This window comes from Prionailurus viverrinus, chromosome F1 (genome assembly GCF_022837055.1).
Source record: "Prionailurus viverrinus isolate Anna chromosome F1, UM_Priviv_1.0, whole genome shotgun sequence".
NCBI classification, from domain to species: domain Eukaryota; kingdom Metazoa; phylum Chordata; class Mammalia; order Carnivora; family Felidae; genus Prionailurus; species Prionailurus viverrinus.
The window spans coordinates 42,578,576-42,598,287 of NC_062577.1; the positions used below are offsets into that span (position 1 = coordinate 42,578,576).

A 19,712-nucleotide genomic window follows, 5' to 3' on the forward strand; every position below is an offset into this window, starting at 1 on the left:
GAGTAAAATAACATGATACAGGGGCGCCTGGGTGGCCCTGGTGGTAAGCGTCCAAATTCAGCTCAGGTCATGATCTCATGGTTCTTGAGTTCAAGCCCCACGTCGGGCTCTGTGCTGACAGCTCAGAGCCTGGAGCCTGCTTCTGATTCTGTGTCTCCCTCTCCCTCTGCTCCTACCCCACTCACACTCTGTCTCTCTCTCAAAAATAAATAAACAGGGGCGCCTGGGTGGCTCAGTCGGTTAAGCGTCCGACTTCAGCTCAGGTCACGATCTCACAGTCCGTGAGTTCGAGCCCCGCGTCCGGCTCTGTGCTGACGGCTCCGGGCCTGGAGCCTGCTTCAGATTCTGTGTCTCCCTCTCTTTCTGCCCCTCCCCCCGCTCACGCCCTGTCTCCATCTCAAAAATAAACGTTAAAAAATTTTTTAAATAAATAAATAAACATTAAAAAAAATTTTTTTAAATAACATGATATTGGCAAAAATTTAACAAGTTAAAAAATCCCACCATTTGGAAATAATGTGGAGCATTAGGAACTGTTGGTACAAAGAAAAATGGGAACCACCACAATAGAAAAGAATTTAGAAACTTGTAGTGAAAATTCAAAGTATGCATTGCTTATTACTTGGAAATTTTACTCCTAGGAATACATCACTGAGAAACTAAGACACATGTGAACTAGATTTCATGTGTGGCAATATTTCTAGCATATGATTTTTAATAGCCAGAAACAACTCCAATATCCATCAGTAAACAAATAAATAAATAAATAAATAAAATTTATGGTATATTCATGCAATGCAATAGTCCACCCAATGCTACAAAATGACCTGAAAAGAAACGAAATAATAATCACATGAAGTAAAAGACACATAGGTGACTTTTTAGGAATATTTCAACTATATACAATTTAAGAACAAACGTATATATTAGGGATGTGTACATAGGCTGTAAAGCTATTAAAGAAGAGCAAAAATGTAATTACCAGAAATATTAAGATAATGTTTTCTTCCAGAGCAAAGGTAGGATTATTGACATAATAGAAACCCATGGGGATTTTCAGGGATGCTGGGAATGTTTTGCTTCTTGACATGGTGATTTATTATGATTGTAATATGGTAGATTCATATTTTATTCACTCATATATTGTATTTCACAATAAAGGTATTAAAGTAACAGAATCTGCATTTACAGTATGATTCTTATTTTGCAAAAAAATTAAATGACATATAAAGAGATCACAGGATGTTAATATGAAGCTCATGCCTACACATATTTTTATTTTAGAGAGGAGGGAGGGGCAGAGGGAGAGAGAGAGAGGGAGAGAGAGAGAGAGAGAGAGAGAGAGAGAGAGAGAGAGAAAGAGAGAGAATTTTAAGCAGATTTCACACTCAGCACAAAGTCTGAAGCAGGACTCGATCCTAGGACCCTAAGATTAAGACCTGAGCTGAAACCAAGAGTCCGACACTCAACTGACTGAGCCACCCAGGCACCCCATAATTGCTAATATTTTTAATACTGCTTGCTGCTTAATTTAGGTATAACTACCCTTGATATTAGAGTGACTACAGGAAGAGGGTGGGGTAGTAGAACGACTGATTGCCTCATCCCTTGAACACACTAGATAAATATCACATCATTATGAACACCCAAGATACTGATCTGAGGACTGACAGGAAAAATTGCATAAGTAGAGGGAGAGAAGGGGCCACATTGTGGAAGGTAGGAGGTGTGGAGCAATGCTTTGCGGGAAAAATCAATCATGGGTACTATGGAAGAGAGCCTTGGTCATGGAAAGAGGAAAGGAGAGAGAGGTAGAGAGAGAGAGAGAGAGAGAGAGAGCGAGAGAGAAGAGCATACAGGGACTGGCACAAGGAAAACGACTGGGCAAATGAAAGGGGCTGATTTTTGTGAGTTTTTATGACCAGTAGAGCTCAAATACTGAAGGTTTAGAAGTCTTCTGCATGGCTGGTGTGAAGCCCTCAGGGCACTGCAGTGCTCCTGTGAAGAAGGAGAGCAGATAGGCCCAGGGGGCAGAAGGTGCTATTCGAGGATCCTCTGGGACACATTGTGAAATACGGTTCCCCCTTTTTAGAGCACATGTTGGAGAGGTGGCATTCCCTCTCCCCAGGACAAAAGAACTGGCAAGCACTATTTCTCTCCCCTGCCTCTCAACATAGGTGCAGAGACACCTGTTGAAGGTGGCTAACCCAGACATCAGCTCTTTGATGTGCTTTACTCCAAACCCACAGCCCTGTTCTGTGGTACAACTGCCCTTCTAGGACAAACCTACATCAGTCTCAGTGTGGCAAGACCTTTCCCCAGAGGACCAACATGCATCTGCACCATGCCAGGTCCCTAAAATTTTGAGGTTTAAAACTCAACCAGCCTGCCTGGGATAGAACACAGGTGCATTGTGCCGCCAGGCAAGCAGAGAGCCCAGACACAGTCAGGGTGAAAGTAGGAATCTGAAGGACAACTGGGACACGTGACTGGAGATTATTCCCTCTCCAGGAGGGCATTCTGGACAGTGGTGGGCATGATGTCCCCTTTCCAGGAATGAGGGACAGGGCTGGCACCATTTCCCCCTCGCCACCCCTCAACATAAACTAACTTCAGTAAGCAGCAGAGCATCAACCTGGCGGCCTAAACCATTTATACCAAGTCCCATACCCCTGTGTTCTGAAGGTGCTTCTTTACTGGGGCAGGTGTGCCTGAGAACCAGCTTTGTGGGCTTCTGCCCCCAGGTGACCAGCACAAACTCCCCCACATGCACCATGTCTACTGACCATAGAGTGCTGAAAAGCTTCAGCTCTAGTGGAAATAGCATCAGATCTCTTTTAGCAAGCAGACCAGAGCAGACCTAGTTAAAACTTGCCACACTCTGGCCAAGGTCTAAATATTACCCACTGCAGGCAAGGAGAAACTCTGCAGAGGAATGACCTATAGGAAAGAGCAGCCAAAACACAGCAGCACACTGCAGACACCAGAGGCACTTCCTGAAGTGCTAGGTGCTGGACAGTGCATGACTTCTTCTGTATAAAGCCATTACTCTGAAGAGTAGGAAACATAATAGGCTTTCCTAACATACAGAAGAAGACAGACCTAGACAAAATACCAAGACAGATGAATTAATCCTAAAAGAAAGAACAAGAAAAGGTTACAGCCAGGGATCTAGATGAAACAGATATAAGAAATATGCCTGATTCAGAGTCTAAAGCAACAATCATAAGGACACTAGCTGGGGTTGAGAAAAGCGTAGAATGCACCAGGGACTCCCTTACCACAGAGATAAATGACCTAATAACTAGTTAGGCCAAAATGAAAAATGCAACTGGATGTAATGACCATTAGGATGGAAGAAACTAGGAATGAACCAGTGATTTAGAAGATAAGCTTATGAAAAATATTGAAGCTGAAGAAAAGAGGGAAATAAAAATATTATACCACAAATGTAAAATTAAGGAACTCAGTGACTCCTTAAAGTGTAATAAGATTCATATCAGGAGTCCCAGAAGAAAAAGAGGGAGAAAAGAGAAAAGGCAGAAGGATCATCTGAGGAAATTATAGCTGAAAACTTCCCTAATCTGGGGAAGGAAACAGACATCCAAATCCAGGAGGCACAGAGAATTCCCATCAAAATGAACAAAAGCAGGCCAACACCAAACATATTGTAGTTAAATTCACAAAATATAGAGATAGAGAAAAAATCCTAAAAGCAGCACAAAAGAAGTCCCTAACTTTAAAGGGAAGATAAAATAGGCTAGCAGCAGATCTCTCCACAGAGATTTGGCAGGCAGAAGGGAGTGACATGATATATTCAATGTGGTGAATGGGAAAAATATGCAGCCAGGAATACTCAATCCAGCAAGGCTGTCACTCAGAATTGAAGGAGAGATAAACAGTTTCCAAGACAAACAAAATCTAAAGGAATTTGTAACCATTAAATCAGCTCCACAAGAAATATTAAAGGGGACTCTTTGAGTGGAAAAGAAAGACCAAAGCAACAAACTTTAGAAAAGAACAGAGAAAATCTCCAGAAACAATGGCAAAACAAATTAAAAAATGGCACTAAATTAATATCTATCAACAATCACTCTGAATGTCAATGGACTAAATGCTCCAATCAAAAGGTATAGGGTATCAGAATGGATAATACAACAAGACCCATCTATATGCTGCTTACAATAAACTCATTTTAGACCCAAAGACACCTATAGATTAAAAGTGTAGATTAAAAGTGAGGGGATAGAGAACAATTTATCATGCTAATGGATATCAAAAGAAACCTAGAGTAGCCATACTTATATCAGACAAACTAGATTTTAGACCAAAGACTGTAACAAGAGAAAAAGAAGGGCACTCTACCATAATAAAGGGGTTTTCCATCAAGATCTAACAATTGTATACATTTGTGCCCCCAACTTTAAATGCCCAAATATATAAAAGAATAACAAACATAAAGGAACTCATTGACAATAATACAATAAAGTACGGTACTTTTATACCCTACTTACCAATGGACAGATAGTCTACACATAAAACCATTAAGGAAACAATGACTTTGATTGACACACTAGACCAGATGGACTTAACACATATATTCAGAACATTTCATCCTAAAGCAGCAGAATACACATTCTTTTTGAGTGTGCATGGAACATTCTCCAGAATAGATCACATATGAGGTCACAAATCTGACCTCAACAAGTACAAAAAGATTGAGATCATAGCGTGCATATTTTCAGGCCACAACCCTATGAAAGTTGAAGTCAACAACAAGAAAAATTTTGAAAAGACAACAAATACATGGGGTTTAAAGAACATCCAACTAAAGAATGAATGGGCCAACCAGGAAATTAAAGTCAAAATAAAAAAATACCTGGAAAGAAATGATAATGAAAACACAACAGTCCAAAACCTTTGGAAAGCACCAAAGTAGTCCTAAGAGGGAAGTATATAGCAATACAGGTCTACTTCAAGAAGCAAGAAAAGGGGCGCCTGGGTGGCGCAGTCGGTTAAGCGTCCGACTTCAGCCAGGTTACGATCTCGCGGTCCATGAGTTCGAGCCCCGCGTCAGGCTCTGGGCTGATGGCTCAGAGCCTGGAGCCTGTTTCCGATTCTGTGTCTCCCTCTCTCTCTGCCCCTCCCCCATTCATGCTCTGTCTCTCTCTGTCCCAAAAATAAATAAACGTTGAAAAAAAAAATTAAAAAAAAAAAAAGAAGCAAGAAAAATCTCAAATACGCAACCTAACCTTACACCTAAAGGAGCTAGGAAAAGAACAACAAACGAAGCCAAAAAACAGCAGAAGAAGGGAAATAATAAAGATTAGAGCAGAAATAATGTTATAGAAACAAATTTTAAAAATCATAACAGATCAATGCAACCAGGAATGATTCTTGGAAAGAATTAATACAATTGATAGCCCCCTAGCCAGACTTAACAAAAAAGAAAAGAAAAAGGACCTAAATAAATAAAGTCATGAATGAGAGAGGAGAGATAACAACCAACACCACAGAAATACAAACAAGTATAAGAGAACATTATTAAAAATTATATGCCAACAAATTAGGCAATCTGGAAGAAATGGATAAATTCCTAGAAACATATCAACTACCAAAATTGAAACAGGAAGAAATAGAAAACTTGAACAGACCGATAACCAGCAAAGGAATAGAATCAGGAATAAAAAATCTCCCAAACAAACAAAAAAGTCCAGGACCAGGGGAATTCTAACAAACAATTAAAGAAGAGTTAATTAATTCTGGGGCACCTGGGTGGCTTAGTCAGTTGAGTGTCTGACTTCAGCTCAGGTCGTGATCTCGTGGTTTGTGAGTTCAAATCTCACATCAGGCTCTCTGCTGACAGCTCAGAGCCCACCTTGGATCCTCTGTCCCTCTCTCTCTGCCCCTCACCCACTTGCACTCTCAAAAATAAATATTTTTTTAAGTAAAGAAGAGTTAATACCTATTCTCCCCAAATCCTTTCAAAAAATAGAAATGGAAAGAAAGCTTCGAGACTCGTCCTAGAAGGTCAGCATTACCTTAATTCCAAAACCAGACAAAGACCAAAATAAAAAAAGAATTACAGGCCAGTATCCATGATGAACCTAGATGTAAAAATTCTCAACAAAATACTAGCAAATTAAGTCCAGCAGTACATTAAAATAATCATTCACCAAGATCAAGTGGGATTCATTCCTTGGCTGCAAGGATGGTTCAGTATCCACAAATCAACATGGTACACCACATTAATAAAAGAAAGAATAAGAACCATATGATCCTCTCAATAGATGCAGAAGAAACATTTGATAATATCAATATGACAATATCAATTCTTGATAAAAACTCTTGGGATGCCTGGGTGGCTCAGTTGGTAAGTGCCTGACTCTTGATTTTGGCTCGAGTTACCATCTCAGGGTTGGGAGATCAAGCCCCATGTCAGGGTCCTTGCTGGGTGTGGAGCCTGCTTAATACTCTCTCTCCTTCTCCTTTGTCCTTCCCCTGACTTACATGTATGTTTTCACATGCTCTCTCTCTTTCTAAAAAACAACAAAAACAAAACAAAAACAAAGAACTCAACAGAATAGGGAAAAAGGAACGTACCTCATAAAGGCCATATATGAAAGACCCACAGCTAATATACTTCTCAATGAGGAAAACTGAGAACTTCTTCTATGGTCAGGAACAAGCTAGGGATGACCACTCTCACCATTGTTATTTAACATAGAACTAGATGTCCTGGTTTCAACAGTCAGTCAAAAAAGGAGAAAAGAAAAGAAATGAAAAGAAAAGAAAAGAAAAGAGAGAAAGAAAAGACATTAAAAATCAAGAAAGAAATAAAACTTTCATTATTCACAGACAACATGATACTTTATACAGAAAACTAAAACACTCCACTAAAAATTGCTAGAACTGATACACGATTCAGTGAAATCACAGGATTCAAAATCAATGTACAGAAATCTGTTGCATTTCTATACACCAATGATGAAGCAGTAGAAAGAGAAATACAATAATTCACCCCATTTATATTTGCACCAAAACCCATAAGATACCTAGGAATAAACCTAATCAAAGAGGTAAAAGATCTGTACTCTGAAAACTATAGAACAATGATGAAAGAAATTGAAGACAACACAGAGAAATGGAAAAATATTCCATCCTCATGGATGGGAAGAACAAATATCATTAAATGCCTATAGCACCCGAATCAGTCCACCCATTTGCTGCACCACCAGAATTTTTCACAGAGCTAGAACAAACAATCCTAAAATTTGTATGGAACCACAAAAGACTCTGAGTGGCCAAAATAATCCTGAAAAATAAAAGCAAAGCTGGAGGCCTCACAGTTCCAGACTTCAAGCTGTATTACAAAGCTGGAGTCACCAAGACAATACTGAGATAATACCAAGATAGTACTGTACAAAAACTGACACATAGATCAGTGGAAGAGAATAGAAAACTCAGAAATTGACCCAAAACTATATGGTCATCTAATCTTTGACAAAGCAGGAAAGAATATCCAATGGAAAAAAATATACAGTCTCTTCAACAGTGTTGGGAAAACTGGGCATTAACATGCAGAAGAATGAAACTGGACCACTTTCTTATACCATACACAAAATAAATGCAAAGTGTATGAAAGACCTAAATATGAGATGGGAAACCAACAAAATCCTAGAGAAGAACACAGGGGGTGCCTGGGTGGCTCAGTTGGTTGAGCGTCTGACTTTGGCTCAGGTCATGATCTCGCGGTCTGTGAGTTTGAGCCCCGCGTCAGGCTCCATGCTGACAGCTCAGAGCCTGGAGCCTGCTTCGGATTCTGTGTCTCCCCCTCTCTCTGCCCCTTCCCTGCTCATGCTCTGTCTCTCTCTCTGTCAAAAATAAACATTTAAAAAAATGATATTTTTGTGTAGTAAATAATACTTGTGTGAGATTTGATATGCAGTATTTTTTCTTTGATGTTTTAGCAAATTTTTAGCACATTTATGTTAGGGAACTTTTAATAAATGATTCCACATTACAGTTTGATTTTTCGAATTTAAGTAAACATTCTGGTTGTCCACTAGATGGTGCTAATATCCTACCATAAAACACCACAAACACCTCTTTGGATTCCCCCACTCCCAAAGAGCCAGATTTTTTGTTGTTCATTTTTCAATTTAATGTTCATGTTTTCACATGAATATTTTATGCTTAATTAAAGGCTAATAAGTGTGTTTTTCATTTTATAAATTCATACTTCATGGCATTCAGATTATTGGGAAAATAAGTTAAATTTCAAACAAAGATGCCAATATTTTGAGTTATGGAACTATTTTTCAGTAATATATTAACATTTTGATAAATAGTTCCTTATCCTATTAAGTTAATGCAAGGTAAGAGTAATAAAGCTTTTATCAATTAATTTATTCAATTTAAATTATTTTTTTATTTTTTATAAAATTTTTTTTTTTTCAACGTTTATTTATTTTTGGGACAGAGAGAGACAGAGCATGAACGGGGGAGGGGCAGAGAGAGAGGGAGACACAGAATCGGAAACAGGCTCCAGGCTCTGAGCCATCAGCCCAGAGCCTGACGCGGGGCTTGAACTCATGGACCGCGAGATCGTGACCTGGCTGAAGTCGGATGCTTAACCGACTGCGCCACCCAGGCGCCCCTTAAATTATTTTTTTAAAACTAACGAATCTTCCAAAAGAGTAACCCATCTTCAGAACATTGAAATAATCAACACACACACACACACACACACACACACTAGACCATTAGGTAGCCTGAAGCAAACACATTTTCTTTTGGTTATATTTCAAGATAATATATTTATACCACTAGTTCTTGAGTTTTCAAATTTGGTTAATTGCTTTTAACAACCAGATGGAAAAGACAAGGAGACATGTCTTTCACATAATCTTCCTGTTACAGCAAATTCTCGGTGCCCAGTAAAAGACAAGAGACACACACTTGGGAAATCAGGAAAGACTGTTTCTCACCGGTGCCAGCCCAGCGGAGTCACCTCCAAAGGCTGACTGCTGGGTCCTGGTGCTGGCCTCCCTTTATGGGTAGGATTGTTGGGGCTCAAGGAAGAAAAACAAGGGGAGGGGGCTCTTACCAATTGTGCTACATGGGCAGTTGGCGGGTGCAGGGGGCAAGCAAGATTTCGGAAGCCAAAAGCATGCAAGGGGAGTATCCAACCTTGGACATCTGGCTGGCCCCCTTTTGTATCTGCTCTCGCGAGATTTCTCTCTCAAGACATCTGGCTGGCTTTTTTTTTTTTTTTTTTTTTTTTTTTTGGCCGGCTTTCCTTCTCATTCCTATCAGCTTCTCACAATATTTACTGTGTATATATATTTACTGTAGAACAAAAGTTCTCATATCGATTACCCTTTCAAATAATTCTTAAAATTCTGATGCTTTTTCCATGAATTTAATGGCATCTCTTGACTGTAAGAAAACGGTATCACTACCCCCTACTCCATTTCTCCATCTTTCCACTGCCATATTCAAAATTTTAGTTCTGATTATGATCATTTGCCACCTTGACTAAGAAACAGCTGCTAACTAGTCTCCAAGCCTCCATACTCCACAGGGTTACACAGGATTTTTTTTTTTGCAAAATTGGTCATGCCAGTCTTGTGATTAAAATCTTTGGTGGCTTTTGCTTTTACTTGTAAGACATTGTGAACTCCTTACCTTGCCCTTGGAATGCCTTTTCTGGCTCTTGCCATTCTCTCTGATGTCATCATGTCACCTATACCATTTACACATCACACCAAAACCATCCTGGTTTGTTTGTATGTTGTTGTGCATCTCAAATGTATTTTTTCCTTTAGGTCTTTTGGTTGTTTTCTCTCTTGGAACGTGTGCACCAGAGACTCTTGGTACTTGCCTTTGTCTCATCTTTGAGGCTCTTCTGAAATATTATTTCCCCAAAGTGACCCACTTAAGATTAGCCCAGCTAAAGTCTCTGTACCCCAGTCATTTTCCCCCGGCCCCTACCTTACTTCCTTCACAACATAGTTCACGATTCATTATTACTTTTATGTTTACAAGCATTTCGTCTAATCCCCATCACATGTAAGCTCCCAGAGAATAATGACCATCTCCTTCCTGTTTTACAGAATGGAGCGATTTTCTTTAATACGAAGATCTTCTAACCTCAAATTTACTTCCTGATAACTTTTGTTCTTATCTTCAATACACTGAATACAACTCATGTCCTAACAAAATATTTAAATGAGTCACTATCTTTGTTCTAGCAGTAATAAAGCAGATCTTATGACATGACTTTTGCTTGTCTGAATTGACCAAAAAACCATTCAAGCTCAGTTAAACCACATTCTCAGAAAAGATTTTTAATTAAACAAAAAGTTATTTTACCCCATGTAGCCAAATTGTTTGCATGTATGAATAACAACTGCATTTGCTTGAATTAAGTTGGCAGTTCTTGAAGAAACAGGGCAGGGGGCTTATTAAATAAGTAACATAAATATATTTCAAAAGCATACAAACATATTTTAAGGTAGGACTTAGCTTTTGACTTCTTTTTTTTTTTTTGAATAGCCATCTCTCTCCACAAGTTCTACATTAATGAATGAACTGATCTTTCTTATGTCTTAAGTATTACTTAGGTTTAAACAATGAATATTTCATCTTATGTGTTTTGTAGTCATCTAATGCCAGTTAAATGATATACATATATATATATATACACACACACACACACACACACATATATATATGTGTGTGTGTGTATATATATATATGTATATATACATGCATATATATATACATATACATACATATGTATAAAACACTACCTGATGAACTTTTTATTCTCTTGGTCTGATTTTATAATTTAAAATTATTCTGGGGAACTTGGGAGGCTCAGTGGTTTGAGCATTTTACAACTCAGGTCATGATCTCAGGGTTGGTATGTTCGAGCCCCAGGAAGAGCTCTGTGCTGACAGCTCAGAGCCTGGAGCCTGCTTTGGATTCTGAGTCTCCCTCTTTCTCTGCCTCTCCCCTGCTTGGGCGTGATTTCTCTCTGTCTCAAAAATAAATAAATATTTAAAAAATAATAAAAAATTATTCTGTCCCAGGGCGCCTGGGTGGCACAGTCAGTTGAGTGTCTGTCTCTCAATTTTGGCTCAGGTCATGATCTCACAGTTCGAGCCCCGCATCGGGGTCTGCACTGACAGTGCGGAGCCTGCTTGGGATTCTCTCTTTCTCTCTCTCTGCCCTCTCCATCACATGCATCCTTTCTTTCTCTCTTTAATAATAAATAAACATAAAAAAGATTTAAAAAATTATTTTGTCCCTAAGTGAGAGTGTGAATAGATTTGGCAATTGATAGGAATAGGATTGATTTTGCTTTAATTTGAGGGACACAGCTACAAAATTTTTGTTAAAGTTAAACAAATATCCTTGATAGTTTAATAATCATCACTTACTGAATTTTTCCACTTTCAAATTTTAAAGGGGCATGATTAACATACAACACACACCTAAATACTTGTTTTTAATGTCAATATATCTATAAACTGTTATTTGAAAAGTGTTCTTAATTGAATAAAGTAAATCATGATAAAAGTATATATTTGAGAAAACATTAATCAAATGTGTACCAGATTGTTTTGGTAGACTCAAGTTGGGCTCTTTGCACAATTTCTCTATTTTTCTAAAATTATTTTGGGAGCTCTTTCTGTGCCAATAGTCTTCTTGCAGCCATGGTGAACGTTCCTAAAACCTGTCGGACTTTCCGCAAGAAGTGTGGCAAGCACCAACCCCACAAAGTGACACAGTACAAGAAAGACAAAGATTCTCTTTATGCCCAGGGAAAGCGGTGTTATGACAGGAAGCAGAGTGGCTATGGTGGGCAAACTAAGCCAATTTCCCAGAAAAAGGCTAAAACCACAAAGAAGATTGTTCTGAGGCTTGAATGTGTTGAGCCCAACTACAGATCTAAGAGAATGCTGGCCATTAAGAGATGCAAGCATTTTGAACTGGGAGGAGATAAGAAGAGAAAGGGCCAAGTAATCCAGTTCTAAGCTTCATATTTTGTTATGTTATGAAGACAATAAAATCTTGAGGTTATGTTCATGTCATTTGGTTGCAGTTGGTCTTTTGAGCGTGAAATAAGCTAGTGCCCTCAATAAAATTCCCTTTGTGGAGAAATTTAAAAAAATAAATATATAAAATAAAATTATTTTGGGAAAAAAAGAACAGGAGATACTACTTTTTAAGTAGCCTAATTTCTAAACTTAGTAGGCACTAGAATATATTATAAAGCAAAACTAAAAATCAAGGTGGAAAATGTAAATCAAGGAGCGCCTGGGTGGCTCAGTTGGTTGAGCATCCAACTTCCACTCAGGTTATGATCTCACAGTTCAAGAGTTCAAGACCCCCCACCGTTGGGATCTGTGCTGATAGCTTGTAGCCTGGAGCATGCTTTGGACTCTGACTCCCTCTTTCTCTACATCTCCCCTGCTTGCACTCTGTTTCTCTCTCTCTCAAAAATAAATATTAAAAAAAATTTTTTTTAAGAAAAAATAAATAAAATGGACAAAATGGAAATAGCAAAAATAGATATTTTATGTTAAACTTCTTACCTATCTTCTCATTGGTATATATGAATATTAGTTACATATGCATATACGTGATATGATCCAAATAACTTTTCAAAATAAGATATATTCAGATTATTTTACAAATAACACAAGAATAATTAAAGATATGTGGCAAAGAATACATACACCTCTATAAAGAAAATATCAGTTGTAATGAAGTTTAAAAAAAAAAAAACTCGGGGGGGGGCACCTGGGTGGCTCAGTCAGTTAAGTGGCCGATTTCAGCTCAGGTCATGATCTCGTGGTTCACAAGTTCGAGCACTGTGTCGGGCTCTGTGCTGACAGCTCAGGGCCTGGAGCCTCTTTGGGTTCTGTGTCTCCCTCTCTCTCTCTGTCCCTGCCCCCCTCAAGCTCTGTCTCTGTCTCTCTCCGTCTCAAAAATAAATAAACATTAAATTTTTTTTTAAATAAAAAATAAAAAAAAAACCCTCAGGCAAAAGCAGATAGACATTACATTACACTATTAAAGCATTTGAAAAAATAAACTTACACTTAAAATTTTTTAAAATATGATTACGCAATTTCTTCTTGAAATTTTAACAACGTAAAGACCAAAAAGATAATTCCAGGATTATGAAAAGCAAATGGGAGAATAGGTCATAGCAATAAGAAATTGGGCAGAATACAAGAATGCCATAATTAGGATTCAAACAAGTTACTATCAAGATACAGCTTGCATATATCTCTGAAATCAAATTTCGTGAAATGTGTAGTATTTGGGTCGCTACTACCTAATGCCAATTATTGTCCAAGTCAAAATGGTAGCTTCTTAAAGTAAATTGTTAGTATATATTGACTAGTTGCTATAAAAAGGAGCTTAGTTACCGGGTGATATTAAAACGAGGACCTTTAAAAACTGTAGCAGGAATGATTTTGCATCTGAATAATTATGATAATCTTGAGGATAAGGATTGAAAAAGAAAAGAAGAAAAACAGCACACACTATACCCAAATTCACCCTTGGTACTTGTGGAATTGTAACTGATGGCAGATTTAGAAAGGTGGGGATGATCACAATCCTCCATTTTTACAGACCTACTATGAGCCCTTTGTAAACACAATTGTTGTTTCCTCAGTTTTTTTTTGTTTGGTATTTTTCCTTTTATTGTTTTAAGGAAGGGGCAGGGGTAGAAGGAGAGGGGGAGGGAGAGAAAGAGAGAAAGAGAGAGAGAGAGAGAGAGAATCCCACCAGGGTCCATTCCCAGTGTGGAGCTCCACATGGGACTCAATGTCAAGACTGAGATCATGACCTGAGCTGAATCAAGAGTCTGATGCTTAACCAATTGAGCCACCCAGGAGCCATGTTCCTCAGTCTTGAATGTCCTCCTCCCTGGCATCCTTATTTCCATGACTCCCATCCAACCTTCAAAGCCTACCCAAGATGCCATCGTGACCCTGACAGATTTGGCTCTCTTCATTCCACCTCTTACAAACAAACTCCCCAACCTGATCCCACTCCAGACTCTCATTCCAACTTGGATTTCTTGTCTCCTCTAAATGATCCTGTAGTCTCTCTTTTACTTGTCTCCATCACAATGCTTTATACAGTAAAATACAATATGTTGATGAAATACAATAATCATTTCTTTTGTTTTCCCCACTAAATGGCCTTTTGGTAAATGCTAGTCCTAATGCCTGGCACTTAGCAGTCACTTAGCAGTCACTTAAAAAGTGACCATTGGATGGGAAAATAAATGAATGAAAGAATGAATGGATGAATATGAAGCTCTTTTGGAACCTTTCCATTATATCTGCAGATTGCAGGCAACCCATGGGAAGAGCACAGTAGACGGTAACCAATGTAAAGGGTAAGACATGAGAACACGTGCAGTGATCTCAAAGCTCTACTGCATGAACCCAAGAAACTCTGCTATCTGTAACTCCATTGTACCTCTTGTCTACATGTCTTAATTTTGAATTTATGCCATAATTTTGAAGTCACGAATCATTTTAATTTTGTTCAAAAAGGCTTTGGGGAGCCTTTGAAGGAACAATTCTATAATCACTTTCCTATCTATTACATTTTTGGTCAACATGGTTTGAGAAACTTGGCTCTCTCAGTTAAAATGTCCAAACACATAAAAGTGCTCTTTCAAATATTTTTACCCCTTTCCTTTTGTTCTTTTTTTGTGATATTTTCCTAAAATATAGCACTTTTTACCTCAATTACATCATCTCTTATTTATGCACCATATTCTGAAACTAGTTAAAGTTGTTAAGATATAGGTAAAGAGCACATCAGGTAAGTGAGTACAGGATAGACTGGTTGGGAAAATCTTACATCCTGGGCAGGTAGGGGATGGTGAGTGGGGTGAGGGGGAGGCATAACTGGGAAGAAGGAAAAATGCAAAGGTTGTATAACAATGAGGAATTGAGCAAAGTGGATCGATGTAGACTTTGGCAGAAGCCCTAGCTATCAAAGGCCAAAGATGAAGAACCTACTAATTTATGTGTCATTGGGGGACTTACTTTCAGCTAAGAACAATTTCAGCAATACTTAATAATTCAGTTCTAGTTTAACGTTATGTGCAGGCAGAAGAGTACCATATGGATTCTCTAGATATGTCTACATTAAAAATAAGGCTTGCTGTGGCACACCTCTCCCTCTCGTGACACTCCCGGGGCGTGTGCTCTGACCCTTCTCATGGCGCTCACTGTCACGCTTCACCCATTAGATCTCCCCTCCCCAGGGCCACCTCACCTTCCAGAGTTTCTTAGTCCTGTTCTTCACCCTCATCATCCATTTCTAACTTTCCTCACTAAAATTGTAATACAGAACTTTTCAGCTTATAATAATTCACTATATATTCAGTAAATAATACTAGATTTAACTGTTCTAAAGTATTCAGAGTATTTTTCATTCTACACAAATTTCAGATTTGTTGAATTTATATGTGTAAAACATTTTCTTTTTTTTAAATACAATTTATATTTTTTAATGTTTCAAAATTTATTTTTAGAGATAGAGTGTGAGTACTGGAGGGGCAGAGAGAGTGAGAGAGAGAGAGAGAGAGAGAGAGAGAGAGAGAGAGAGAAATCCCAAATAGGCTCCAGCTTTCAGTGCAGAGCCTGACATGGGGATCAACCCCACAAACTGTGAGAACATGACCTGAGCCAAAACCAAGAGTCAGATGCTTAACTGACTGAGCCACCTAGGTGCCCCTACAACATTTTCAAAGAAAAGATGATATTGAAGGCAGTTGGGCTATTGCACAACCTTAAATTACATCACATAGGTAAACACCAGACAACTATTTCTGAAAACTTGGGTTTTTTGTGAAGGGAGAAGAAGAATTCTTATTTATCACTTTGGAATTGAAACATAGAATTTAGGATTAAAAACCATCACCTCAAGTTCTGGATTAGATAACTATGTATAACATTCACATATACTTTATAAAATAGTACTTTTAATTAATTTATAAATAATTCTTATGATTTACAATATCAATTATTCTTCCCACTTAGGGTTAACTCAAACTTGAAACCATCTTGCATTGAAACAATATATAAAAATTATTTTGCTTTACTTTCTGATAGAAGAGAATCTCTCTAGCTTTGATCTATAATATATTTTAAGTCCTGAAAGAACATTTTTTGCCCTTTAAGCTTCCAGAAATAGATAACACCTATATCTCTCCAAAAAGAATAGCCAGTGTGTACTTGGACATGTTTCAGTAGGTTTTAATTTTTTCACATTTCTCAGCCAAGAATTTCTGGGCTGGGGTTACTTTCAAAGATTATACACTTTTGAGACCCGAAGTCTAAATGGTCTACTTGAAAAGCTTGGTCATAATATATCCCAGAAAACAGAAACTATGTGGTAAGATTGAGGGACAGTTATTCTAAACTTTGTCCTGTAAATATGACCAGTTCTTAGCAGCCTGTGGTGATTCGTTCAACTGCGATGTTTTACAAGGAAAACAACTAATGTTTCTACACACCTGGCAATGGCAAAGCAGAGAGCCTATTGCATCAAAAAGGTACTAACTGGTCTCCATGAAACTTGGGCCAATAAATTCTTCCTATGGGCTATCATTCCTCTTTAGAGTGAGGAGGATTTTTTGAGGAATGTTCACTCTGAACAGGACAGAGGCAATTTATGAAATGCTAAAACATTAAGACTGGTTGAGTAAAGCAGATTGTGCTGGTGTTCCAAACTGTCTTCTCAATTCCTCAATTTACCATTCACTATTCAATTTGGTATTTCTCAATATCTCAATTTACTATTTCATATTTATTTCTACATGGGAAATAAAGCTAGAGGCAACTACTGAAGGATATATAGATATTTTTAATGAGCAAGGCTATCTTGCTGAGTGAAATTTGCTAGGTATGGTAGACTGATGGAATTGGCATTTCAAACCAGTTTTAGAACTTTTTGGCAAAGAAGGAATAAATCACAGTTCTATATCTGCTGAAAATTCATGTAATTTTTTTCCTACTGACTTGTGCATCATGTGTGCTTTTGTGAAAATCATGAGGCTAACCTAAGGATTGCTTTAAATAGTAATGCTATACTTCCTCTGTTAGGAAGTAGCCAGATACGGTGAGTCAGTCTCACCATAGTATGTAGAGTGCTAATGCCCAATTCACCAGCAGAAACGGATGCCACATTTAAACACATTTTGATGAAATAGAAAATACAGGTGAAATAAGTCAGCTGGAATTGATTATGTAAGTAAGTAGTTTAAATCACTATTACTTAATTTTTAATACATGCTTTATAGCACCCGATTTTAAAATTTCAAATTCCACTTTGTAATCACTTAAACAGTTTAATTAAACTTGGCATCAATTCTTGAGTTTTAAACATGAGCTGGAAAGAAAACAAATCTTCCTTACATGACAAATGATGTCTACATAAAGCCTAGGCAAACAATATGTAAATATTGAGACACTGAACATACTCCTGCTAAAGAAAAGACAAAAACACTTGTGTACAGAAAAAGATGTTTGTAATGGTTTGTAGCATTAAGAGTGTTCTGGAACTCTTTGCCAATACAATAATATTTTACATTTGAATACACACTGCAATATTTACATATGCAGGGAAATGATTGTATAGCTAGTTTCAAAGGTGGCTGGATATAAGGTTTCTGAACTAAAAATCAAGCAATAGCATATCAGAATGTGAAACTAAAAATGCTCCGTGTCTCAGAAAAAAAAATTAAGCATATTTGAATAAACCTTAAAAAAATGACTGAGGAATATAACTAAAGAGAGATATCTGCCTTCATTTTCTAGATTGAAACACCATCAATGACAGAGCTTTAGTGTTATTTGTTGGTATTTCTCAATGCATAGAGGCTGACAGGAACCAAGCATTCAAAAAAATTTGTTGACTTAGTGAAATGTTTTGGAAATTTGTGAATGATAGGTAACTCATTTGTTTTAAAAATGTCATTCAAAAAAAGTAAATCAAATAGTATCACATAGTTTCCTATCATGAACTAGAAACCAAATTCCATCCAAAGAAAGTTTTTAATCTGTTGAGAAGTAGTGTTAGAATTAAATTTAATTATATGTCTAGAAATTCCCTTACTAATGCCAGAAAATAAAATCTTCTACATTCATATTCACTATTCTCTTCAGAATAGTCTTTAGACTGGTCTTCTAGAATATACCTCAAATACAACCACAGGAAAACACCCACGAGAATATTTGGATTTACAAACATTGCATATTCAATTTTTTCAAATTTATATGATAATATTCATGCCAAAGGTACAAGTAATGCTTGTTTGTCTATAAGACTTTTAAGGCCGTGACAATAACAGTTGTAAATGCTAAAGGGATTCTTCTTTAGAAAGAGTTAACATCTATATCTGAGATAAATCTAGTCATTAGATGATTTGAAGGTTTCTATTGTCTAATTTCTGTTCTGGTTCTATATATGTTCATATGCTTCTTAATACTTTCACAGAAAGCATTTGGGTAAAAATTCCAAGCATAAAATTATGTTTTATGATAATTACAAGGGAAATGCTTATATTACAGCTTTCAAAATATTAAAACATGTTTGGAATTTTTACATTAAATAAAATTATGATGATGAATAATCACGACATCTAAATAAGCTGCTTCTATTTTTTGAAACTTAACAATGTCAAAAGCCACTCACACATTAAGCTACAGAACAGTAATTAAATCACAATCTAGACCAAATTCCTAATACCACTGTGAAAAGCAGAACAGAAAATGTTTTATAACACAGAAAAGGCTTTCTTTTTTCACTCTTACCTTCTGCAACACAAACAGTCCACCACATAAGCCAAACAACCTGTGCTGAAAATCTCATTTTGACGATCCTTTAGGGGCACATTTAATAGCCGACACTGCTCACTCTATGTCAGCTGCTCTTCTGCTAAAAGTTGTGATTAGAGCAGGAAGTGAGACACAGTTTGGGAATGAAAGGGATTACTAGATGCTCCGCCCATCAGAAACTTTTGCAAAGTAAAAGAAAAAATCGGTTACAAGCCCCAGCAATGCCAGTATTGGAATCAGATTTTCACTGTATTCCCACTGAATGTTAATGCTGTGACCTGCTTTGGTTTGTTCTTATAAACCCAGGCATGTTCTCTGCTGGAATGTGCTCAGGTTCTTGGAATGTGCAAGAATGTGTAACCGGTGATAAACTTTGGATTTCATTAACTCTCTAATTATCCAAACCCATTCAGGTCTATCATGTGTAAACCTCTAAAGATAATAATAAAAGCTCCTTTAAAAATCATTTACTGGGGCACCTGGTGGCTCAGTTGGTTAAGCCTCTGACTTCACCTTAGGTCATCATCTCACAGCTTGTGGGTTCAAGCCATTAGTCAGGCTTTGTGCTGACAGCTCAGAGGCTGGAGCCTGTTTCAGATTCTGTCTCTGTCTCTCTGTGTCCTCCCCTGCGCATGCTCTCTCTCTCTCTCTCTCTCAAATATAAATAAACATTAAAAAGGAAATAATTTACAGAGCTTGACGTTAGGCAACGCTTTCACAAACAAGACCCAGACAACGTGAGTGAACTTTGCCAAGAATGCAGTGCTGGTTGATATTTGTGACCTGCTTTTCCCGCAAACCATGCACTTATTCTTTTTT

At 37.5% G+C, this 19,712-nt stretch overlaps 2 protein-coding genes across 3 annotated transcripts in view; one reads left to right on the forward strand and one right to left on the reverse strand.

The window, feature by feature from the left end:
• LOC125155618 (complement factor H-like) overlaps positions 1–19,145 on the reverse strand; it is a 116,611-nt gene extending 97,466 nt beyond the window's left edge. The window contains exon 1 of one of the 2 annotated variants that reach the window (XM_047841071.1): positions 18,870–19,145. In XM_047841071.1, coding sequence (XP_047697027.1) covers positions 18,870–18,927 — 58 coding nt within the window. In that variant the 5' untranslated portion in view covers positions 18,928–19,145. The remainder of the gene's footprint in view (positions 1–18,869) is intronic. The other variant, XM_047841072.1, reaches the window with a different exon arrangement.
• Positions 11,703–12,099, forward strand: LOC125155621 (60S ribosomal protein L36a-like). Its single transcript, XM_047841077.1, has one exon. The coding sequence runs from the start codon at positions 11,727–11,729 to the stop codon at positions 12,045–12,047; it is 321 nt and encodes a 106-aa protein (XP_047697033.1). The 5' UTR covers positions 11,703–11,726; the 3' UTR covers positions 12,048–12,099.
• Positions 19,146–19,712: the final 567 nt, after the last annotated feature.